Below are 16,736 nucleotides of genomic sequence, written 5' to 3' on the forward strand. Positions count from 1 at the left end.
CTGCCCGCGTCTTTGAGGGCGGTGTATCCCAAACGGAGGAGGAGAGGGCAACCGCCAGACCCGTATCCGCGTCCCCGGCCCGCACACACCAGACAGAACCCGAGTACCTGGGGCCCGCCGAGTGTCATTACGCCACGACTGCTGACGAGGGCGTATAAGCGATTATGGGACCAGCTCGGGTGGGTCAGGCAGACGAAGGCGGGGCTGTGGGTCACGGGGACTTGGGAGGAGTGCCGATAGATCTAGAGCAAATCACAGCATATGCATCTTACACATGTACACATTACACGCTTTTGGCCGCAGACAGTATTCTACTTTTGGCTTACGTCTTACGTCTAGTCGCTAAAGTCGGCTTCGGACTCGGACTCGTCCGACGTCTCGTCCTTCTTCTTGCCCTTCTTCGCGGCCCTCTTGGCAGCAGCCTTCTTCGGCGGCGGCTTGCCCTTGCCCTTCGGCGGATCGATGGCATTACGCTCCTTCCTCCACCGCTCCGTGACCTCCTTCTCCTTGTCCTCTGTCCAGTCCTCAACGCCAATCTTCTGAATCTCATATAGCAGCGCCACCTCCTTTGTCCAGATGTCGAGCTCGCCGTCCTCGACCGACTTGGCCGGCCCGCTCGGCGTCTCGAGCACCATGGGGATGCCCGCCATGCCCGAGTCGCGCATGAGATTCCGGAACCCGCTCAGGCCGATACAGCCGAGCCCAATGTTCTCGTGCAGGTCGCGGTTGCACCCGAGCTCGCCCTTGGAGTCGTTCAGGTGGATGCCGCCGAGGTACTTGCGCCCGACCGTCTGCTCAAAGTCGTCCATCATGCTCGCATACGCCTCGGGCGTGCGGAAGTCGTACCCCGCCGCAAAGAGGTGGCACGTGTCGAGGCATACGCGGACGCGGTCCTTGTCCTCGACGAGCTCGATCATGGACGCAAGGTCCGAAAAGGCCGTGCCGAGGATATTGCTGCCGGCGTTCGCCATGTTCTCAATCACCGTCACGACCTCGGGCACGTCCTTGTGCACCTGGTTGATCGCCTTGGCGACGAGCGCAAAGCTCTCCTCCTTGGTGCACGCGCCAACAGTGCTCCCGGGATGCCAGTTGTAGAGCTTGATACCGAGCTGGTGGCAGCGGGCAATGTCGTCGCGGAAGCACTCGTAAGCCTGCTTCCACTTTGCCTCGTCCGGGTTGCCGAGGTTGATGAGGTAGTTGCCATGCACGAGAACGTGCTGCGGGCCGTAGCCCAGTCCTTCCTCAGACTCGGGCTTGAAGAGCTTCTTCCAGTCCTCGACCGTCTCGGCATCCATCGGCTTGGCCTTCCACGTCCGGTGCCCCTTGACGAACATTGCGAGGCCGTTCGCGCCCATCTTGCCGGCTCGGAGGAGGGCGCCGGCGACGCCGCCCGCGATGGACACATGCGCACCGACGAAGAGGGTCTGGGAGTAGTCTGGCGGCACAATCGCGCCGTTCGTCTTGTGCGGGGTCGGGAACTCGTAGGCCGGCAGGCCTTGCCTGGGCGGGTGGTTCGAGACGTCGATCGCGGCGGGGAACTTGGACTTGGGCGCCTTCTTCTTCGTCGCCTTCGCCTTGGTCGCTGGCGGAGGGGAGAGGGAAGAGGCTGTCGACGCGGCACGCTTGCGGGCCGGCATGACGAGTGTGCGTGTGAGGCGGAGAATGGTGGAGAAGGTAAACTGGTTGACGCGACCGAAGCCTCTCGCGTTGTTGTCAAAATAAACGCAGGTGACTACCTGATGTCATCTCATTTTGCCTCCGTGCTCGAGCCCATTCCGAGATGAGATGAAAGTCGGCTTCGACCTGCTCCGACTTTCTTCCAACAACAACAACCATGCTCGTCCGTATCCTCCGCACTACCCTCTTCGCCCGCAGCTTTGCGACGACCTCGGTCGCCCGCTCCGACTTTGGCTCCTTTGGCCGGCCTGGTCCCCTCCCCCTGCCGCCCAAGGAGCAGGCCGAGATGGAGGAGCTCATTCGCCAGAACCAGGTCGCGCCGACGGCCGACCCCCTGACCGAGGCCGAGTTTGAGGCCGCCGCCGAGGAGCTCGAGCACCGCGACCTCCGCAAGGGCCCCAAGCCCGAGTTTGAGGGAGACGTCAACCCGAAGACGGGCGAGATCGGAGGTCCGAAGCAGGACCCGTTCATTGCCGGCGACGCTGACTGGCAGTTCGGCGGAAGGGCGACGGTAAGCTGACCCGATGTGAAGAGCTGACAATGCAGGACTTCTAAGCCGTTCCGAGCACACATTCTCGTTGTACCACTCATGACATGCATTCTGCGTAGACACATTGCCGAATAAGTGCGGGCAACCGTCTCCCTCACTCCCTGCTGACTCGCCACCCGACCAATACCCCAAAACATAACTTCACTGTACACTACACACAATGCATGATGGAACTATGATGAAACCTAGCGAACAGAGAGACTCAACGGTCCTCCATGTGCGGGCCTGTCGACCGCTAGTGGACAGGCCTGGCGGGCGCAAAGTTGCGCCTGTTGAGGAGGATGCCCTTGATCGCGCGGACCTCGCGACGGACAGCGTCCCACTCCTCGCTTTTGGCAGCAGGGAGACCAAGGGGCGAGTCCGTGTTGCCGCCCGCCTTGGCGAGGTTGGCGCTGAGCGTGCCGAGACCGACGGAGCTCGTGCCCTTGCTCCACGGGGAGGAGTTTGCGCCGCGGCTCAGGAACAGCTCGCGGTGCAGGCCGGAAGTGTACCCCTCGAGCGTGGAGAGGAGGGACGTGCGTGTCGTCGCTGTCGCCTCCATGCTTGACGCGAGTTCGCGGAGCGCGGGGCCGAGCACGCTCGGGTCGGCGTGCAGCTGGCTCGTAGTCAGCGGAGGCGCAACGCTCTCCTCGGCCGTCTCGGCGAGACTGATGCTCGCGCTCTTAGGGCTGTCATCAGGCGCTGTGAGCAGCTTCCTCTCGCCGTCCTTCTCCTCGCCCTCCTCTCCGTCCTTCTCCTCCGTCTCCTCCTCGCCGACCTGGGACGCCTGGGAGGCCAGCTCGGCCTTGTGCGCACGCACGAGCGCGCGCGTCTCCTCCTCGCTGCGCACGGGGAAGATGGCGAGCTCGCGGATCCCCTTGAGTTTCTCGACGAGCTGTCCCCAGCGTTCCGACTGGGGGAGAGCGAGCGCGTTCCGCGCGCTATACGTCGCATGGAGGAGGGGAAGGAGGAAGGCGCTCCACAAGCCTGCGATGACGGCTCCGCCTCCGAGAATGATCGACACGACGTACGCTAGCCGCTTCAGCTGCTAGCCGCTTCAGCTGCTGCGGCAGCGAGGAGGCGCGGTACGGCGTCGGCGCGTGAGAGAGGTGGTGCACGGCGGGCGCGGCCATGGCGGCGGTCGTAGCTGCAGCGGGCGGGGACGGCGGGGTGTTGTCGTCGGGCATGCTGGATGGGATGGATGGAAGAAAGCGTTGTGGGTCGTCGGAAGATGGTAACAGATGGGCACGGCCCGGCGCACATAGCCGGTGTCACGGGGGCAATTTGCCGCTTACCCCGGCGTCCCAAGATTTCGAAACCGCACCCATGTCCATGGCCGACATCCGCGCCATGTCCGTCATCAAGCGCTGCCTCTCGACGGCTGGCACGGCTGGCGCGGCCTCGAGTGCGGCAGCAGCAGTGGCAGCGACGTCCTCGGTTCCGACCCCTCGGCCCCCGCCCTCGTCGTCGTCCCGGCCATCAGCCCTGCTCGAGGCGTACGTCAACCAACCCCCGCCTCCGGCCCCGAAGCCCGATGAAGCCTGGAAGTGTGATCTCTTCAGTACCATGGCCTTCAGCCCTCAGCGCGAATGCGCAGTGACCAAGGCCCACCTCCCGAATGCGTTCATGGTCAGCTTTCGCGCAGGGGAAGGTGACGAGGCGAACATCGTGTTCCCTGACCGCCTCGAGCATCCCAAGTTCAAGCGCCGGCGACAGGGCCGCTCTTTCTGGACTGCACTGCATCGGGACGCAGTTGAGAATCTGCAGACGAAAGGTAAGCTTGCAACAGCGGATCAAGCTGACGTTAAGGCAATCACCTGCGGTATCTGCGCCGAATCTGGGGCGATGTCAGTATGCACCCCGAGGCGACGCGGATGGTCGAGGAGGGCGTACTGGAGCGAACGTTGCAGGAGGCTATCCTCCTAGCTGAGGCACTGGCGGGCGACGCGGGGCAGAGACACATCCTCTCCCTCTCCGAGGTGCAGCGGAAGGGACCCCTGATCCAGGGGACAGAGGACGGCAAGGTCGTCGCGATCGTAGATTTGCGGTCTTCCTTCGAGGAGCCAACTGCACTTGGACCGGACAAGGACCGCAAGCCCACCCCGCTGCGGACGGAGGACCTCTCATCCCTCGCGCCAAGGGGCATGCTGAAGCGACGCAGCGGCGTGCCGGGCATACCCCTCTTCCGGCTGCGGGAGGCTGCGTATGGCGAGCCCTGCGAGCGCGTCGAAGAGTTGGAGAGGCTGTTGCGATCAGTGAAGGACGAGGACGTGCTGGTCCTGCAGGCGCCGCGTTCCGGCGACCCCTTAGCGATTCCACTGGCAGTGGCGCTCTGGCGGCGTCTCCTCTTCACAGGTCAGGGCTGGAAGCGCTCCACAAAACCCAGATAGAAAAGACATAGACACAATAATATTTGCATATTCAAACTTGTATCGATACAAAGTCCAGACTTTTAGTGGATAATGTGCGTGATAAGCTTGCCGGGGTGCTTAGTCCCGTCATAGAGCTTCATGTACGTCTCGGGGATGCGGTCGACGGGCGTATCGACGACCTCGTCCGTGCCGTCGGCCTTGATCTTGCCGTCCCTGATCCAGCCCGCAATCTCCTTGCGAATCTGGGGGGCGCGGGGCATCCAGCTCATGACAGAGAAGCCCTTGACGGTCAGGTGCTTTTGCACAATGACGAGCGGCTTGTCAATGACCTGCGTGCCGCCGTTGAGCGCGGCGACATTGCCGCAGACAGCGACGCGGCCGTCCTTCTGCATATTGTCGAGGGCAGCATTGAGCACGCTGCCGCCGACGGGGTCGAGGAAAGCGGACGCGCCATCGGGCAGAGCGCGCTTCAGGTCCTCGGCGAAAGAAGCAGACTTGTAGTCCACACACTCGTCCGCGCCCAGCTTCTTGACCCAGTCGCACTTGGCCTTGCCGCCTGCGACGCCCACGACGCGCTTCGCGCCGCGCACGTGCTTGGCCATCTGGACGAAGGCGGTGCCCACGGCCCCGGAAGCGCCGCCGACGAGCACCACGTCCGCGGGCTTGACGTCCAGTGTCTCAATGCCCGCATACGCCGTGAGCGAGGTCGCGCCCAGGTCGGACAGGACAGCCCACGGCTTGCCCTCGACTTCCTCGGCTGGAGAGAGCGAAGAGGCGGGCACGACGGCATAGTCGAACCAGCCCAGACGGGTCGAGACGCGGTCGCCCTTCTTCCACTTGCCCGCGTCGGCGAGCACAGTGCCGACGGCAGCGACGTTGGGCGAGGATCCCTTCGCGTTGAAGGACAGGCGCGTCACGGGGTCGTTGGAGAGGTAGTCGGCCGAGACGAGGACGGACTCGGCGTCCGGCTGGGGCAGGGGGCGTTCCTCGAGCTTGAAGATAGACGCGGAGACTTGGGTCGGGTTCGGGTTCGCGACGACCCAGATGCGCTGCTTGGTCGGGAGGGACATGGTGCTGTAGGTGTGTCTGGAGAGGTGCTTGGGGGCGTGCTTAAGTACTCTGGGAACAGCTGTGGACATGGATACTGGGTCGAGAGGATGGGAACTGGGGTTCTTATGGACATGGCGAGCCCCCGGCAAGTCGGGTTGCGGAATGCGGAAATGGGGTGCCTCGATTGTTCCATGGAAACTGCGGGCGTACGTATATACGCTCCGCACGCCGTTACGCCGAATTGGATTGCATTTTCCTCGGTCGAGAAGTTGTCCCGGGGGACTGGGAGAGGGTCGTCGCGGTCGTAAAGCTGGAGCTCTGCGTATTCAATGTTCAGTGGAATCAGTCAGCGACGCGATGGACCCTGTCAGCCGGGTTCCGTCATCAATTCTTGTTTTTCTGCCCGAGGAGCCAACGGCAGTGGGCAGTAGTGGGGTTCCGTCAACACAATTCGATACCGACCTCGGTGCAAGCTAGCCTCGGCAGTCGGCGAGGTCTGGCCAGGTCGTGACCAGTCCTGTGGGATTATTATGCATAGGATTGGCATTCTCTAAGTCATCTTGATGAGGTCGTTGATCTGGGGTCCGTTCGCGAGCACGTCGGCGCGGACGTCACCGCCGAGCGCCTTGCTCTTCTCAATCATCTGGTCCCACCACGGGAACAGGAGGTCGCGCGCGATCAGCTTGAACCACGGCGTAAACTTGTACGCCGGGTCCTTGAACATAGCCTCGAGCTCCTCCTTGGACACGTAGCGCGCGTCCTTGACCTCGTTCGGCTGCAGGTCGAGCGTCACGTCCTTGGTCGCGAAGAGGATGTAGTCGATCTCGTGCTCGCCCCACATGCCGTCCGAGGGCGCGAGGTAGTGTATCCTCGTCAGGAAGGTGAAGTCCTCGGGCGAGAGCTGCTCGGCGGGGATGCCGAGCTCGTGGGGCAGCTTCCTGATCGCGGCGGCGCGCACACCGGCCTGGCCCTCGTCGACGAGCTCAGACTTGATGTACAACGGGTGCGAGCAGCAGGTGTTCGTCCACATGTCCGGGAAGGTGATCTTCTCCTCGGCGCGCTGCTGGAGGAGGAGCCGTCCGTCGGACGGGCGGAAGAGGAACACGGAGAAGGCGCGGTGCAGCAGTCCGTCGTTGATGTTGGTCATGAGGTGGCCTGAGTGTCGTTAGCTTGCCACTCAATGCCCTTGTAGAGTCATGCTTACAGCGCTTCTTGGAGCCCTCGCCGTAGGTCTTGTCGTTCTCGTCGACGAGGATGCAGCGCTCCTCCATGAGGCGGACCTGCTCCTCGTCGTAGCCGTCGAGGGTGGGCTCCTGGGTCTTCGTCTGGGTCTCGGTGACGGTCGCCATTGTGTGTAGGGGGGTGTATGGAGCGTTGTCAAGAGCGTTGAAGGCCAGTCTCGTGCGGTGTTCGCTCGATGGTACGATCGTGTTGCTCGCCAGCGCCAGCAGAGAGCCCGGCCGCAGGAACGCCGCTCAGCCGCGCCCCGCCGCGTGAGGAGACCCTTAATATTTTTCAGTCGGCCAATTCCATCGGGAGTAATCCAAAGCCCCCCTTGTTCTCTCTTTGTTCTCGTCTTGTCCCTCGTCCTTGCTCGAGAGTTCCTGGCTTGGCCCCTGTGCAAAGGAGAGTAGAGCTAGTAGAGCCCACCGCGACGCGTCAGTCGTGCATAGAGGACGCGGACGACGGTGTATGAGGATGTCTCCGCAGGCTCTATTCAGCGGCGATCATTCATGTGGAGGTGTGGGTGGATCGCGTAACTGAGCCAACATTTCCGCCCAACTTTTTCCAGTTGTTGAGAACAAACAACGCCTATGCTTTTATGCATCAGAACCATTCCATGCATGCATCTCTTTGGTACTACTCTGTTGCATACCGCCATTGACTCGATAAGCATGCACCAGTCGAGTACGAATCAGCTGCCACAAGGTTTCGAGTCGCAAACGCCGTCTGCCATTGTGGGCCCCGCGTTCCGGTTCTCGACTCGATATCGATAACGGCGACGGGCGACGATAACAAGGCGAGGGGTTATGTCAGCGACGCTGTTCCGCAACCTCGCCCACCACCACAAACATCTCTCACGCACCATGGCGATCCTCGGACTCAAGTCGAAGGGACCCTCCAAGCCCGCCCACTACGACATTGAGCGCATCGTGCGCCCCAACATCCTCGCCCTCACCCCGTACCGCTGTGCCCGCGACGACTACTCTGCCGGCGTGCTCCTCGACGCCAACGAGAATGCGTACGGTCCCTCGATCGCGATCGAGGAGCAGAAGGACAGCGCCGCGGCGTCCGCGCTCGCGTCCATGAGTGCGGCGGACATTGCCCAGCTGAACCGGTATCCGTCCCCGACCCACGACGAGCTGAAGCAGGCGATCGCCAAGCTGCGCGGTCTCCCGAATGAGGACTGGGTCTTCCTCGGCGTCGGCAGCGACGAGGTCATTGACATGCTGTTCCGCTGCCTCTGCGTCCCCGCCAAGAACAAGGTCATGGTCACACCCCCGAGTTACGGCATGTATGGTGTGACGGCGCAGGTCAACGACGTGGGCATTGTCAAGGTGCCGCTCGACGAGGACTTCCACGAGGCCGGCATGGACGCCGCGTTCGCCGACGACGTCAAGCTCCTCTTCATCTGCTCCCCGGGAAACCCGACGAGCACGCTGATCCCGCTCGACGCCATCCGCCGCATCGCCGAGAACCCGCGCTTCAAAGGTCTCATCGTCGTCGACGAGGCGTACATCGACTTTGCGCCCGAGGGCACCTCGGCCGTGGAGCTCGTCAAGGAGTACGCCAACGTGTGCGTGTCGCAGACGCTGTCCAAGTCGTTCGGCCTGGCCGCCATTCGTCTCGGATACCTGATGGGCGCCCCCGAGCTGATCCAGGTGCTCACGAACGCCAAGGCGCCATACAATGTCTCGCTGCCCACTGCCTCGCTCGCGCTTGCCTCCGTGTCCGAGTCTGGACTCAAGGTGTGGGAGAAGAACACGAAGCAGCTGAACGCGAACCGCGACCAGCTCATCCGCGACCTGCAGACTGTGCCGAACATTGGCCGCATCCGTGGCGGCAACCACGCCAACTTTATCCTCGTCGAGGTGCTCACGGACGGCAAGCCCGACTCGAAGCGCGCATTCGACGTGTACAAGAACATGGCCGAGAACCAGGGCGTCGTCATCCGCTACCGCGGCAGCGACCACGGATGCGAGGGCTGTGTCCGCATCACGGTCGGCACTGAGGACGAGTGCAAGCAGGCCGTCGAGAAGCTCCGCGGCCTCCTCGCATAGACACCATCCTCTCTCTCTCTCTCTTCTCGCTTAGACTTAGAGCCGTAATCCACATTTAGTAGAGATCACGTGATGCAGTGGAATAGAAAATGATGTGTAGCAACTTTTCGTCGTTGTGTCGTATCCCCTGGGTGGAGGTTGAGTGATACCGGACGAGTGGACGAAAAGTCCGAGTCCGCCCTCTGCTGCACCCTCAAGTCCAACGACCTCAGACGGAAGACTAGACAAGTGCTTCGCTACCACTCTCCGACACCGACGACATCGAACGCACGCCAACATGCCGACTGTCGAAAGGATTCCGAGAGGTGAGCGCGCGCCCATCGGTGGTGACGGTGGTGTATGCTAACAGCGCCGCAGGTTTCCACCACCTTGACAAGGTGTCGCACAGCAAGTTTGTCAATTCGCGATACGCTGTGCGCATGCCGCGCCCGGGTCGCAAGTACACTGCGCCCAAGGACCGTATCCGGCGCTGGAACATTGTGCCGGGCGACAAGGTGCGGCTGATGGTGGGCAAACCGGAGGAGAAGTACGACACAACCAAGCAGGGCAAGGACGGGGCCAAGGGCAAGGTCTGGCGCGTGTACACGGTGTCGGGGGTGAACATGGTGCACAACCGCGTTTACCTGGACGGGCTGACGAATGTGCGCTCGAACCGGACGCAGCCGCTGCCGTCGGAGGAGAAGCTGGCCAAGATGACCGAGGACGAGCGCCACAGCTACCTGCAGCAGCGCAACTTTATCAGCCAGCGCCGGGCAGTGCACTACTCTTCCGTGCAGCTTTGCGTGCGCGATGCGGGCGCCGACAGCGTCTTTGCCACGCGCGTGGCGACGACGGCGCCCTTCTACGACCGCGCGACGCGCTCGGCGCGCTGGGCGCGCTACGCAGCCGCGCTGAGCGGGGACGGCTCGATGCTCCCGCGCGACCCGGCGCGCGACCAGGTCCGCATCCCCTGGCCCATCACGCAGCCGAAGGAGAAGGCCGACCCGATGCCGGTCGACACGCTCGAGCGCGCGTCGGCCGCCTCGACGCTGAATCTGCAGGACGCGTCGCGCATCCCCCGCCCGCTGATCCCGGTCTCGCTCCGCGGCCCCGCCCCCGGCCCGCAGGACCAGGACTGGGCCGACGAGTACGTCTTTGCGCCCGAGAGCCGCACGAGTCCCGAACTCGAGGCCGCCCTCCCCCTGTACTTGCAGGAGGAGCTGAGCCCGCGCTACTCCCGTGCCAAGCAGATCAAGGGCTGGAACAGATCGGAAGAGCACACGTCTGAACTCCAGGACGTACACCCTCCAGACACCGCTGAAGGAGCACAGGAGCGAGTATGGCCAGCCCCGCGCGGCGTTCATCGGTGTAAGCATCTTCGGGTCCACGAGTCCGAAGACCTCGCGGCTGATGAAATGCAGAACTTGACAACGGTCTACCCCGATGAGAAGGAACGCAAGCGCCTCGAAGAGTGCTTCACCCAGTACCACCCTGATGCCAAGTGGTGGCTGCCGGGCGACCCTAAGGGCGCTCATGTCGCGCGCTGGGCACGCCTCGATATTCAGGACATCTACTACATTGGCGGATTCGGAACGTAAGCTAGAGGCCCTGGTTGCTAGCTGACAGCAGGACCGGATGGATTGGACACATCCCGCTCGATCTGTACCGTAAGGCTCGTGTTGGGAGAGAAGGGGAATATTTGACTTACGAGTGCATACTCCCGAAACAACTTCGACTCGTAGTTCTTCGCGACGCGGTCTTCCCAGCTCTCTTCCTCGTCGTCATCCTCGCGCACGAATCTGATGTCAGCTACCATGCTTGCTTGCTCCGACAGCTACGATACGGGGGTACGTACCGATGATGCCGCTTCAGGACGTCGTAGTCGGAGACCTTCTCCATCGCTCCTGCTGTTGGTAGGTAAGGCTTTGATTATATCCAATGCATTGACCATTCTCTCATTCTCCTATCTACTATGAGGTGGCGGAGCGGGCGGCCAGGAGCAGGCGGTCGAGCTTGGTCGTTGGTGCGGGGGTCACGCGTGGTGATGCCGGCACAGTCGCAGTGTACAGGGCCGTTAGGAGGGGGCGATCGCGGACGAGGCGTGTCTTTCTAGTCGCGGGCTGTGGCTCTGCGCGGGGAGAGACAGCTTCGGTCCCGGAGCCAGCGTCAATGTCTGGTTTTTCAGAGATGGGAGCCGCCCCGCGCCCTGTATCTCCGGCACGAGGCGGAAGCACGCCCCACCGTCTGAACAAAACGTCAAACCGCTCTGCATACGTCCTCTCGCGCTCCTCGCCGGCTTTGAGCGCCTCAGCATCAAGCATGAGCGCCAGCCGGCGCAACCGCCACACGACCCCGGGCACGCTCTCCAGCGTCTGGACAGGAGCCTGAGCCGCCGGCGTCACCTTGAGCCGCTCCAGGTGGGGCAGGAGGAGCCTGAGGTCGTCAGTCGTCTGCGCCGCGCCGGCGAGATAGGGGGCTTGACGCCAGCCCGAGATTGGGAATGTCGTCGCGGCGCACAGCTGCAGTGTGCCCTTGAAGTCGTTGGTGCGGGCGCAGGCGATTGCGAGACGCTTCAGACATTGGCGCGCGGGGTGTTTCGGCGTGCGCGCCCAGTGTATTGCTGCGACGGATATTGGGCGCGGGATAGTCAGGGAGAGGATGGGAGAGGAGTCGAGAGAGTCGGGTGAGAGGGGGGTGGAGAGGGGAAGTTGTCGTGGTGAGAGTGATGATGCTGATGGGTCTATTGAGGGGTCGATGGATGCTGGAGATGCAGTGATTGATAAGGATGAATATGCTGAAGGGGGTATTGATACTAGTACTGGAGGTGGTTGGAGTTGTGTTCGATGCGGTTCAGACGCCGTTGTCGGAGACTGTTCTGTGAGGGCAGGCTCTGGCTCTGGCCGCCGTCCCCGCGCTTGAAAATGTCGGTGCCAGCAACGAGCAGCTTGTACGCCTCAATCGGGTCCGCGAGGTCGACACCTTTGCCCTCCGAGTCGACGAACCCCGGCGACGTGCCAAGCTGCAGCACATCCATGATGTGGAGGAACGCAGCGTTGAGCTCCTCCATCTCTATCCGCACGTCCTCGCCAAGGTCGGCACGGATGATCTTGTCTAGAAGACTCGCGAGCAGCTTCGCTCTCGACTCCCTGGCGGCCTGGAGCGCAGGCTCAAACCTCGCATCTCCCCGGGCCACGGCCTCGATGACCTGCCAATCGACGTAGTGTTGCAGCTTCTGCAGCTCGACCTCGTGGTGTCGCACACCGGAGCGGCGGCGCAGACCCACCCGGCTCAGCATACTCCGGCGAAGCATGGGTCGGAGCTGGAGCGCAACCCTGTCAAGCCCTCCGAGAGCCTCAGACTTGGGATTCTCTATCCTCTCCGCGCGGCCGAGCATTTCCCCAATCGGCACCCGCTGCAGCGCTAGCATGAGGTGGAACGGCGTCGGGCGCAGGCCGAGCTCGTACATTGTCTTGAAAACGCGGTCGATGTCGGGCTTCACGGTGCCTTCCTTCGCAGCACGGGTTTCCATCCAGCTCGGAGACTGGAGCGAGAGCAGGAGCGGCGTGAAGTCGTCTGCCTTTAGGCGTTGTCGGCCGTCGGGCTTTCGCAAGGCGAGCGCACCCAGGCCGTGCAGCTGTCTGATGCCGTCGAGCCAGTGGGTCCACAGCTTCATCTTGGCGCTCCACGCCTTCCAGCTCTCCCTTTGCGCATTTCGCGGTTGCAGATCTTTGATCAGCGCGTAAACTGTGTCGAGGTGCGTGTGGCAGGCGCTCGTTGTTGTTGGCCGTTCACGGAGGAGGGCGTCTGCTCGCTGGAGCAGCTCGCGGGTCGGCGGTGGTGGCCGCGAAGGGTAGTGCCGAGGAAGCAGCGCCTGCCTGAGGAGGCACCGTGTTCCGAGCATTGAACGGCGTCGTTGCGGTCGAGAGTTCGAAGGGTGTGTGTTGAAGCTGGGATGGACGGACGAAAGTTGGATTGTCGCTCAACGCAAAAGTGGAGGTTTCAGTGGAGGTGCGGTGGAGGCGTGCTTATGTAACATGCTTGGTGGTGACAACAAGGTGGACGATAAGGCAGATGCATGATTGCATCAGCCAGCAACAGAGGGCGAACAAAGTGCGCTGGATTACTCAATGCATTGTGTGTAGTGTACAGATGTGTGTGGTGCGTGGGCTGTGGGTGGTGATGCCTATGTTGTGGTGGTGGGATGTCACCGTCGATCGTGTCCTCGTTGCCGATGAGGACTGCGCTCTCTGTCTTCTCTCCGATCGCGCCTGCGGTCTCCCTCGTCTCGGCGGCGTCGCTCGCTCTCGCTCCGTCTTTCTCTATCTCGTCGGTCGGCACGGTCCCGGTCCCGCTCGGTGTTTCTATCCCTCCTCTTCTCAATCTTATCCCGCTCCTCCCTCGGCTTCCAAGTCAACTTAGCCGCACACCGCCGACAAAGTCTGACCTTCACCTCCCTCTCCTTCCTCACTCCATCCTCAACATAGACAAAGGGGAGCTCGAACGCCTCCGTCCTCGTCCGCTCTTTGTGTCTCTCGCATCGGAGCCCGGCACACGTCTCGTCCCCGATCCCGTCCACCACCTCGGTGGCTGTGCGCCAGCGCAGCGCATACCGGTTCGACTTGTAGTGCTTCAGATCGATCTGGGTGTTAGCTAACGAGGAAGTGATGTTAGCTCGCCCAACGATCCCCGAATGCAGGGTCTTCCTACGTTTGCGATGGGGGATGAGGCTGCCGCTCCCGACCAGGCGGAAAAGATGTGAGGAACACTTCAACGAAAGAAGAAGCAAGGAGAGAGGTGTGCAAAGTGAGGGGAGAGAAGGGGAATATTTGACTTACGAGTGCATACTCCCGAAACAACTTCGACTCGTAGTTCTTCGCGACGCGGTCTTCCCAGCTCTCTTCCTCGTCGTCATCCTCGCGCACGAATCTGATGTCAGCTACCATGCTTGCTTGCTCCGACAGCTACGATACGGGGGTACGTACCGATGATGCCGCTTCAGGACGTCGTAGTCGGAGACCTTCTCCATCGCTCCTGCTGTTGGTAGGTAAGGAATAAGAGCAAGGTGGTGTGAGATGAAGACGAGGAAGGGTGGAGGGGTGGAGGATTGTTGACAATGGGGTGAAGTGGAGGTTGATCGACCAGGTCGACGAAGTGGCAAATCCGGGTCGGAACACCATCCCTCCCCGACGCCCTTGAACCCGCAACATCGTCGGTGCTCTAAGAAATCCAGCCAGAGTCGTGAGCAGAAAAACATACTATCCATACAACGACATCTATAGGGAGGTATCTAGCTAAACATTTTTATGGAATCTGGAGGTCCTACCACTCATCATCCGTCTCTAATCCCGAGTCGTCGGCGCGGATGCCACGCCCACTCGCCGCGCGGCCCACATTGGCCAGAATGCCGACCAGCTTCTGCCTAGCGTCCTCGAACACGCCATCCTCGCCGTCGTCGAGCCCGACGAACGTTGCCTGCGTCAGAATGAGACGGAGACGCGCCGCCTCCTTCTGCACACGCCTCTGTTCCGTCGACCCAGTCATGAGGTCGACGAAGCCGATACACGCGACGGCGAGCTTGTCGATCGCCTTGGCGTTAGAGGGGATGGGGAGCTCGCTCGTTTGCGGGTGCGAGCTGCCCGGGTACAGCAGCTCGAGCATGACGGAGACGCTTCGGAGGGGCGGGCCCTGGACTTCCTCGTTCGCGAGAGCGGAGACGAGAACGGCGGGAGAGGCGTACCCACTGAACAGGCCCCAGAGACCAAGGAGCACGAGGCCGAGGGCGTGCGAGGTGGAGTGACGGGGGACGCCCTTCAGCACGGCGCGGATCTCGGCGTCGAAGCCGTCAAGAGCCATATCGCTGCCCTTGACCGCGGCGAGCATGCCAGAGAGAGTGGACGCCTTGCCGACCGCGGAAACGAGACGGACGAAGAACCGGCTGTACAGGTCGTAGAGGTGGACGAGGTTGATCTGCTCGCTGATGGCGGCAATGGGCGCAGTGGTGGGCGGGACGAGCTCGAGGCTGCGTGCGGCCTCCTCGAGCGGAAGAGCGAGCACAGTGGCCAGCGTCCCCGGCTCAGCCTTGGCGCGCGCGTGCACCCAGATCTTGCCCGAGTACTCAGGCGCCATGAGCGCGAGCATGGCAAGCGAGTAGGCATCGTTGGCGCGGTAGAGGCGCAGCGCAACATGGGCCTTGACGAGAGGCGAGGGCTTGAGCATGCCGCCGACGATCTGGGCAGCGAGCGCGTTCCACTCTGGCGACAGCTTCTCGGGCTTGTTGATGGACACGACATCCTTCGCCATGCTCCTGAGCGTACCAGCTCCAGTCTCCTTGTGCCTGTGCTTGCGGGCAGCGCGCTCGACCAAGGGGCCGAACAGCCACACGAGGAACATGGTGAAGAAGATGCGCATCGTCCAGTCAACGATGAGGTTCGGAGAGGGAACCAGGGCGGTCGGGAGCGCACGCGCGAGCAGGCGCGAAGAGTGCTCCGCCGTGATGAAGGGAAGGCGCGCGAGAACCTTGCCCTTGGACATTTCGCTGAGCTGTTGCGCCGTCTGAGCCGTTGACGGTGTGTACACGTTCGAGCTGGGGACGAGGGCAAAGGTGGCCGCGAACGCAGCGAAAGCACGGACATTGTTGGAAGCGGGCGCCTTCTTCGTGACACGCTTGCGCTTGCGGGGTGCCTCGCCGTCGTCCGAGTCCTCCTCGTCCTCGCCCGACTCGTCCTTCTCACGAGCAGCAGCGAGCGCAGCAGCCTGCGCCGCAATGACGGCCTCGCGCTGGTTAAAGTCGGCGCGCCAGTTCTCGAAGTTGACGGGTCCCTCGGCCATGAGGCGGAAGTTCTCGAGCTCGTCGACCTTGCGCTGAAGCGTGGCCGTGCGACGCTGCAGGAGCTCAATGTACATGCGCGCTCCGATCAGGATGGTCGCCTTGGCCGACGCGTTCGGGCGGGTCACCTCGCCGAGGCCGTCGACGGTGCCATCCGGAGCCCGAATGTCGGTCGTCGCCTTCTGCTCCTCGGTCGAGGTGCCGTAAAGAACACGGAGGGCGGGGACGGCGTCACGGAGGTCGCCCTGCGCCTGCTGCACCTTCTGGCGGTAGCGGCGTTCGGTCTTGTTGTGCTTGCCGACGTTGGTCGGGGGAGTCGTCGCGCGCTTGTTCAGTGGAGCGTTCGGTGCAGAACGGCGGGGAGGGGGAGCCGGGCTAGCCTTGACGACAGGAGCGGGCTGGACCTGCGCCTGCGGCTGAGGCTGGGGCTGCGGCGGAGCCTGCTGCTGCACGGACGGGGGAACAACAAGCTGGGGCATCTGGTGCTGCTGCTGGAAGAAGGGGGCCTGGGGCAGCTCCATGCGCCACTGGTTCAGAAGGCCGTCAAATGTCTGCTGGGGAAGCAGCGGGATGGTCTCCTGGATCTGAGGCTTGGACGGGGTCGCATTGGCGGTCTGGTTCTGGTTGGTGTTCAGGAGATTGTTGTCGTCCTCGGGGAAGATGAGAAGGTCGAGGGCATCGGTGCCAAAGGAGTTGTTCAGGAGGTACTCGTCGGTGGTGAAGGAGAGTGGGGAGTCGCCCGAAGTCGAGAGCGAAGGGTTGGAAGATGAGCGCGGCGAGATGGAGAGCGAGTCGGGGGAGAGGAAGTCGCCGGGGAGGGAGAGGTTCGGGGGAAACAGGGCGTCGGAGGGGGAGACCTGGTCGTCGTCGTCGAACCTGAAGAGGTCTGTCGACATGGTCGCCGACATGATGGTGGTTGGCAGGTGTGTGTGTGGTGCTCAAAGATGTCGTGGAGTTGAGTTAAGTCGAGGTGTAAGTGAGAAACGTGAATGAGACGACTTAGGCTGCCGCAACAATCGTCC

At 62.4% G+C, this 16,736-nt stretch overlaps 10 protein-coding genes across 10 annotated transcripts; 4 read left to right on the plus strand and 6 right to left on the minus strand.

Moving 5' to 3' along the window:
• Nucleotides 1–335: 335 nt before the first annotated feature.
• A1Q1_07885 (DNA-(apurinic or apyrimidinic site) lyase) lies at nt 336–1,637 on the minus strand (the record flags this gene model as incomplete). Its single annotated transcript, XM_014326869.1, has 1 exon — nt 336–1,637. The coding sequence occupies one exon, from the start codon at nt 1,635–1,637 to the stop codon at nt 336–338; it is 1,302 nt and encodes a 433-aa protein (XP_014182344.1).
• Nucleotides 1,638–1,834: 197 nt separating this feature from the next.
• Nucleotides 1,835–2,197, plus strand: A1Q1_07886 (uncharacterized protein; the record flags this gene model as incomplete). The annotated part of the gene is made up of 1 exon (XM_014326870.1): nt 1,835–2,197. The coding sequence occupies one exon, from the start codon at nt 1,835–1,837 to the stop codon at nt 2,195–2,197; it is 363 nt and encodes a 120-aa protein (XP_014182345.1).
• A 265-nt stretch (nt 2,198–2,462) lies between these two features.
• A1Q1_07887 (uncharacterized protein) lies at nt 2,463–3,393 on the minus strand (the record flags this gene model as incomplete). The annotated part of the gene is made up of 2 exons (XM_014326871.1): nt 2,463–3,119; nt 3,238–3,393. The coding sequence occupies 2 exons, from the start codon at nt 3,391–3,393 to the stop codon at nt 2,463–2,465; spliced, it is 813 nt and encodes a 270-aa protein (XP_014182346.1).
• Nucleotides 3,394–3,538: 145 nt separating this feature from the next.
• Nucleotides 3,539–4,596, plus strand: A1Q1_07888 (uncharacterized protein; the record flags this gene model as incomplete). The annotated part of the gene is made up of 2 exons (XM_014326872.1): nt 3,539–4,057; nt 4,117–4,596. The coding sequence occupies 2 exons, from the start codon at nt 3,539–3,541 to the stop codon at nt 4,594–4,596; spliced, it is 999 nt and encodes a 332-aa protein (XP_014182347.1).
• Nucleotides 4,597–4,658: 62 nt separating this feature from the next.
• On the minus strand, nt 4,659–5,648 carry A1Q1_07889 (uncharacterized protein; the record flags this gene model as incomplete). Its single annotated transcript, XM_014326873.1, has 1 exon — nt 4,659–5,648. The coding sequence occupies one exon, from the start codon at nt 5,646–5,648 to the stop codon at nt 4,659–4,661; it is 990 nt and encodes a 329-aa protein (XP_014182348.1).
• Nucleotides 5,649–6,178: 530 nt separating this feature from the next.
• Nucleotides 6,179–6,977, minus strand: A1Q1_07890 (isopentenyl-diphosphate delta-isomerase; the record flags this gene model as incomplete). The annotated part of the gene is made up of 2 exons (XM_014326874.1): nt 6,179–6,783; nt 6,833–6,977. The coding sequence occupies 2 exons, from the start codon at nt 6,975–6,977 to the stop codon at nt 6,179–6,181; spliced, it is 750 nt and encodes a 249-aa protein (XP_014182349.1).
• A 738-nt stretch (nt 6,978–7,715) lies between these two features.
• On the plus strand, nt 7,716–8,909 carry A1Q1_07891 (histidinol-phosphate transaminase; the record flags this gene model as incomplete). The annotated part of the gene is made up of 1 exon (XM_014326875.1): nt 7,716–8,909. One exon carries the CDS (start codon nt 7,716–7,718, stop codon nt 8,907–8,909), a length of 1,194 nt encoding a protein of 397 aa, XP_014182350.1.
• Nucleotides 8,910–9,186: 277 nt separating this feature from the next.
• Nucleotides 9,187–10,486, plus strand: A1Q1_07892 (uncharacterized protein; the record flags this gene model as incomplete). The annotated part of the gene is made up of 2 exons (XM_014326876.1): nt 9,187–9,214; nt 9,267–10,486. 2 exons carry the CDS (start codon nt 9,187–9,189, stop codon nt 10,484–10,486), a joined length of 1,248 nt encoding a protein of 415 aa, XP_014182351.1.
• Nucleotides 10,487–11,700: 1,214 nt separating this feature from the next.
• Nucleotides 11,701–12,789, minus strand: A1Q1_07893 (uncharacterized protein; the record flags this gene model as incomplete). Its single annotated transcript, XM_014326877.1, has 1 exon — nt 11,701–12,789. The coding sequence occupies one exon, from the start codon at nt 12,787–12,789 to the stop codon at nt 11,701–11,703; it is 1,089 nt and encodes a 362-aa protein (XP_014182352.1).
• A 1,418-nt stretch (nt 12,790–14,207) lies between these two features.
• On the minus strand, nt 14,208–16,622 carry A1Q1_07894 (uncharacterized protein; the record flags this gene model as incomplete). Its single annotated transcript, XM_014326878.1, has 1 exon — nt 14,208–16,622. One exon carries the CDS (start codon nt 16,620–16,622, stop codon nt 14,208–14,210), a length of 2,415 nt encoding a protein of 804 aa, XP_014182353.1.
• Nucleotides 16,623–16,736: the final 114 nt, after the last annotated feature.

This window comes from Trichosporon asahii (assembly GCF_000293215.1).
Source record: "Trichosporon asahii var. asahii CBS 2479 unplaced genomic scaffold scaffold00017, whole genome shotgun sequence".
Classification (NCBI taxonomy): Eukaryota; Fungi; Basidiomycota; class Tremellomycetes; order Trichosporonales; family Trichosporonaceae; genus Trichosporon; species Trichosporon asahii.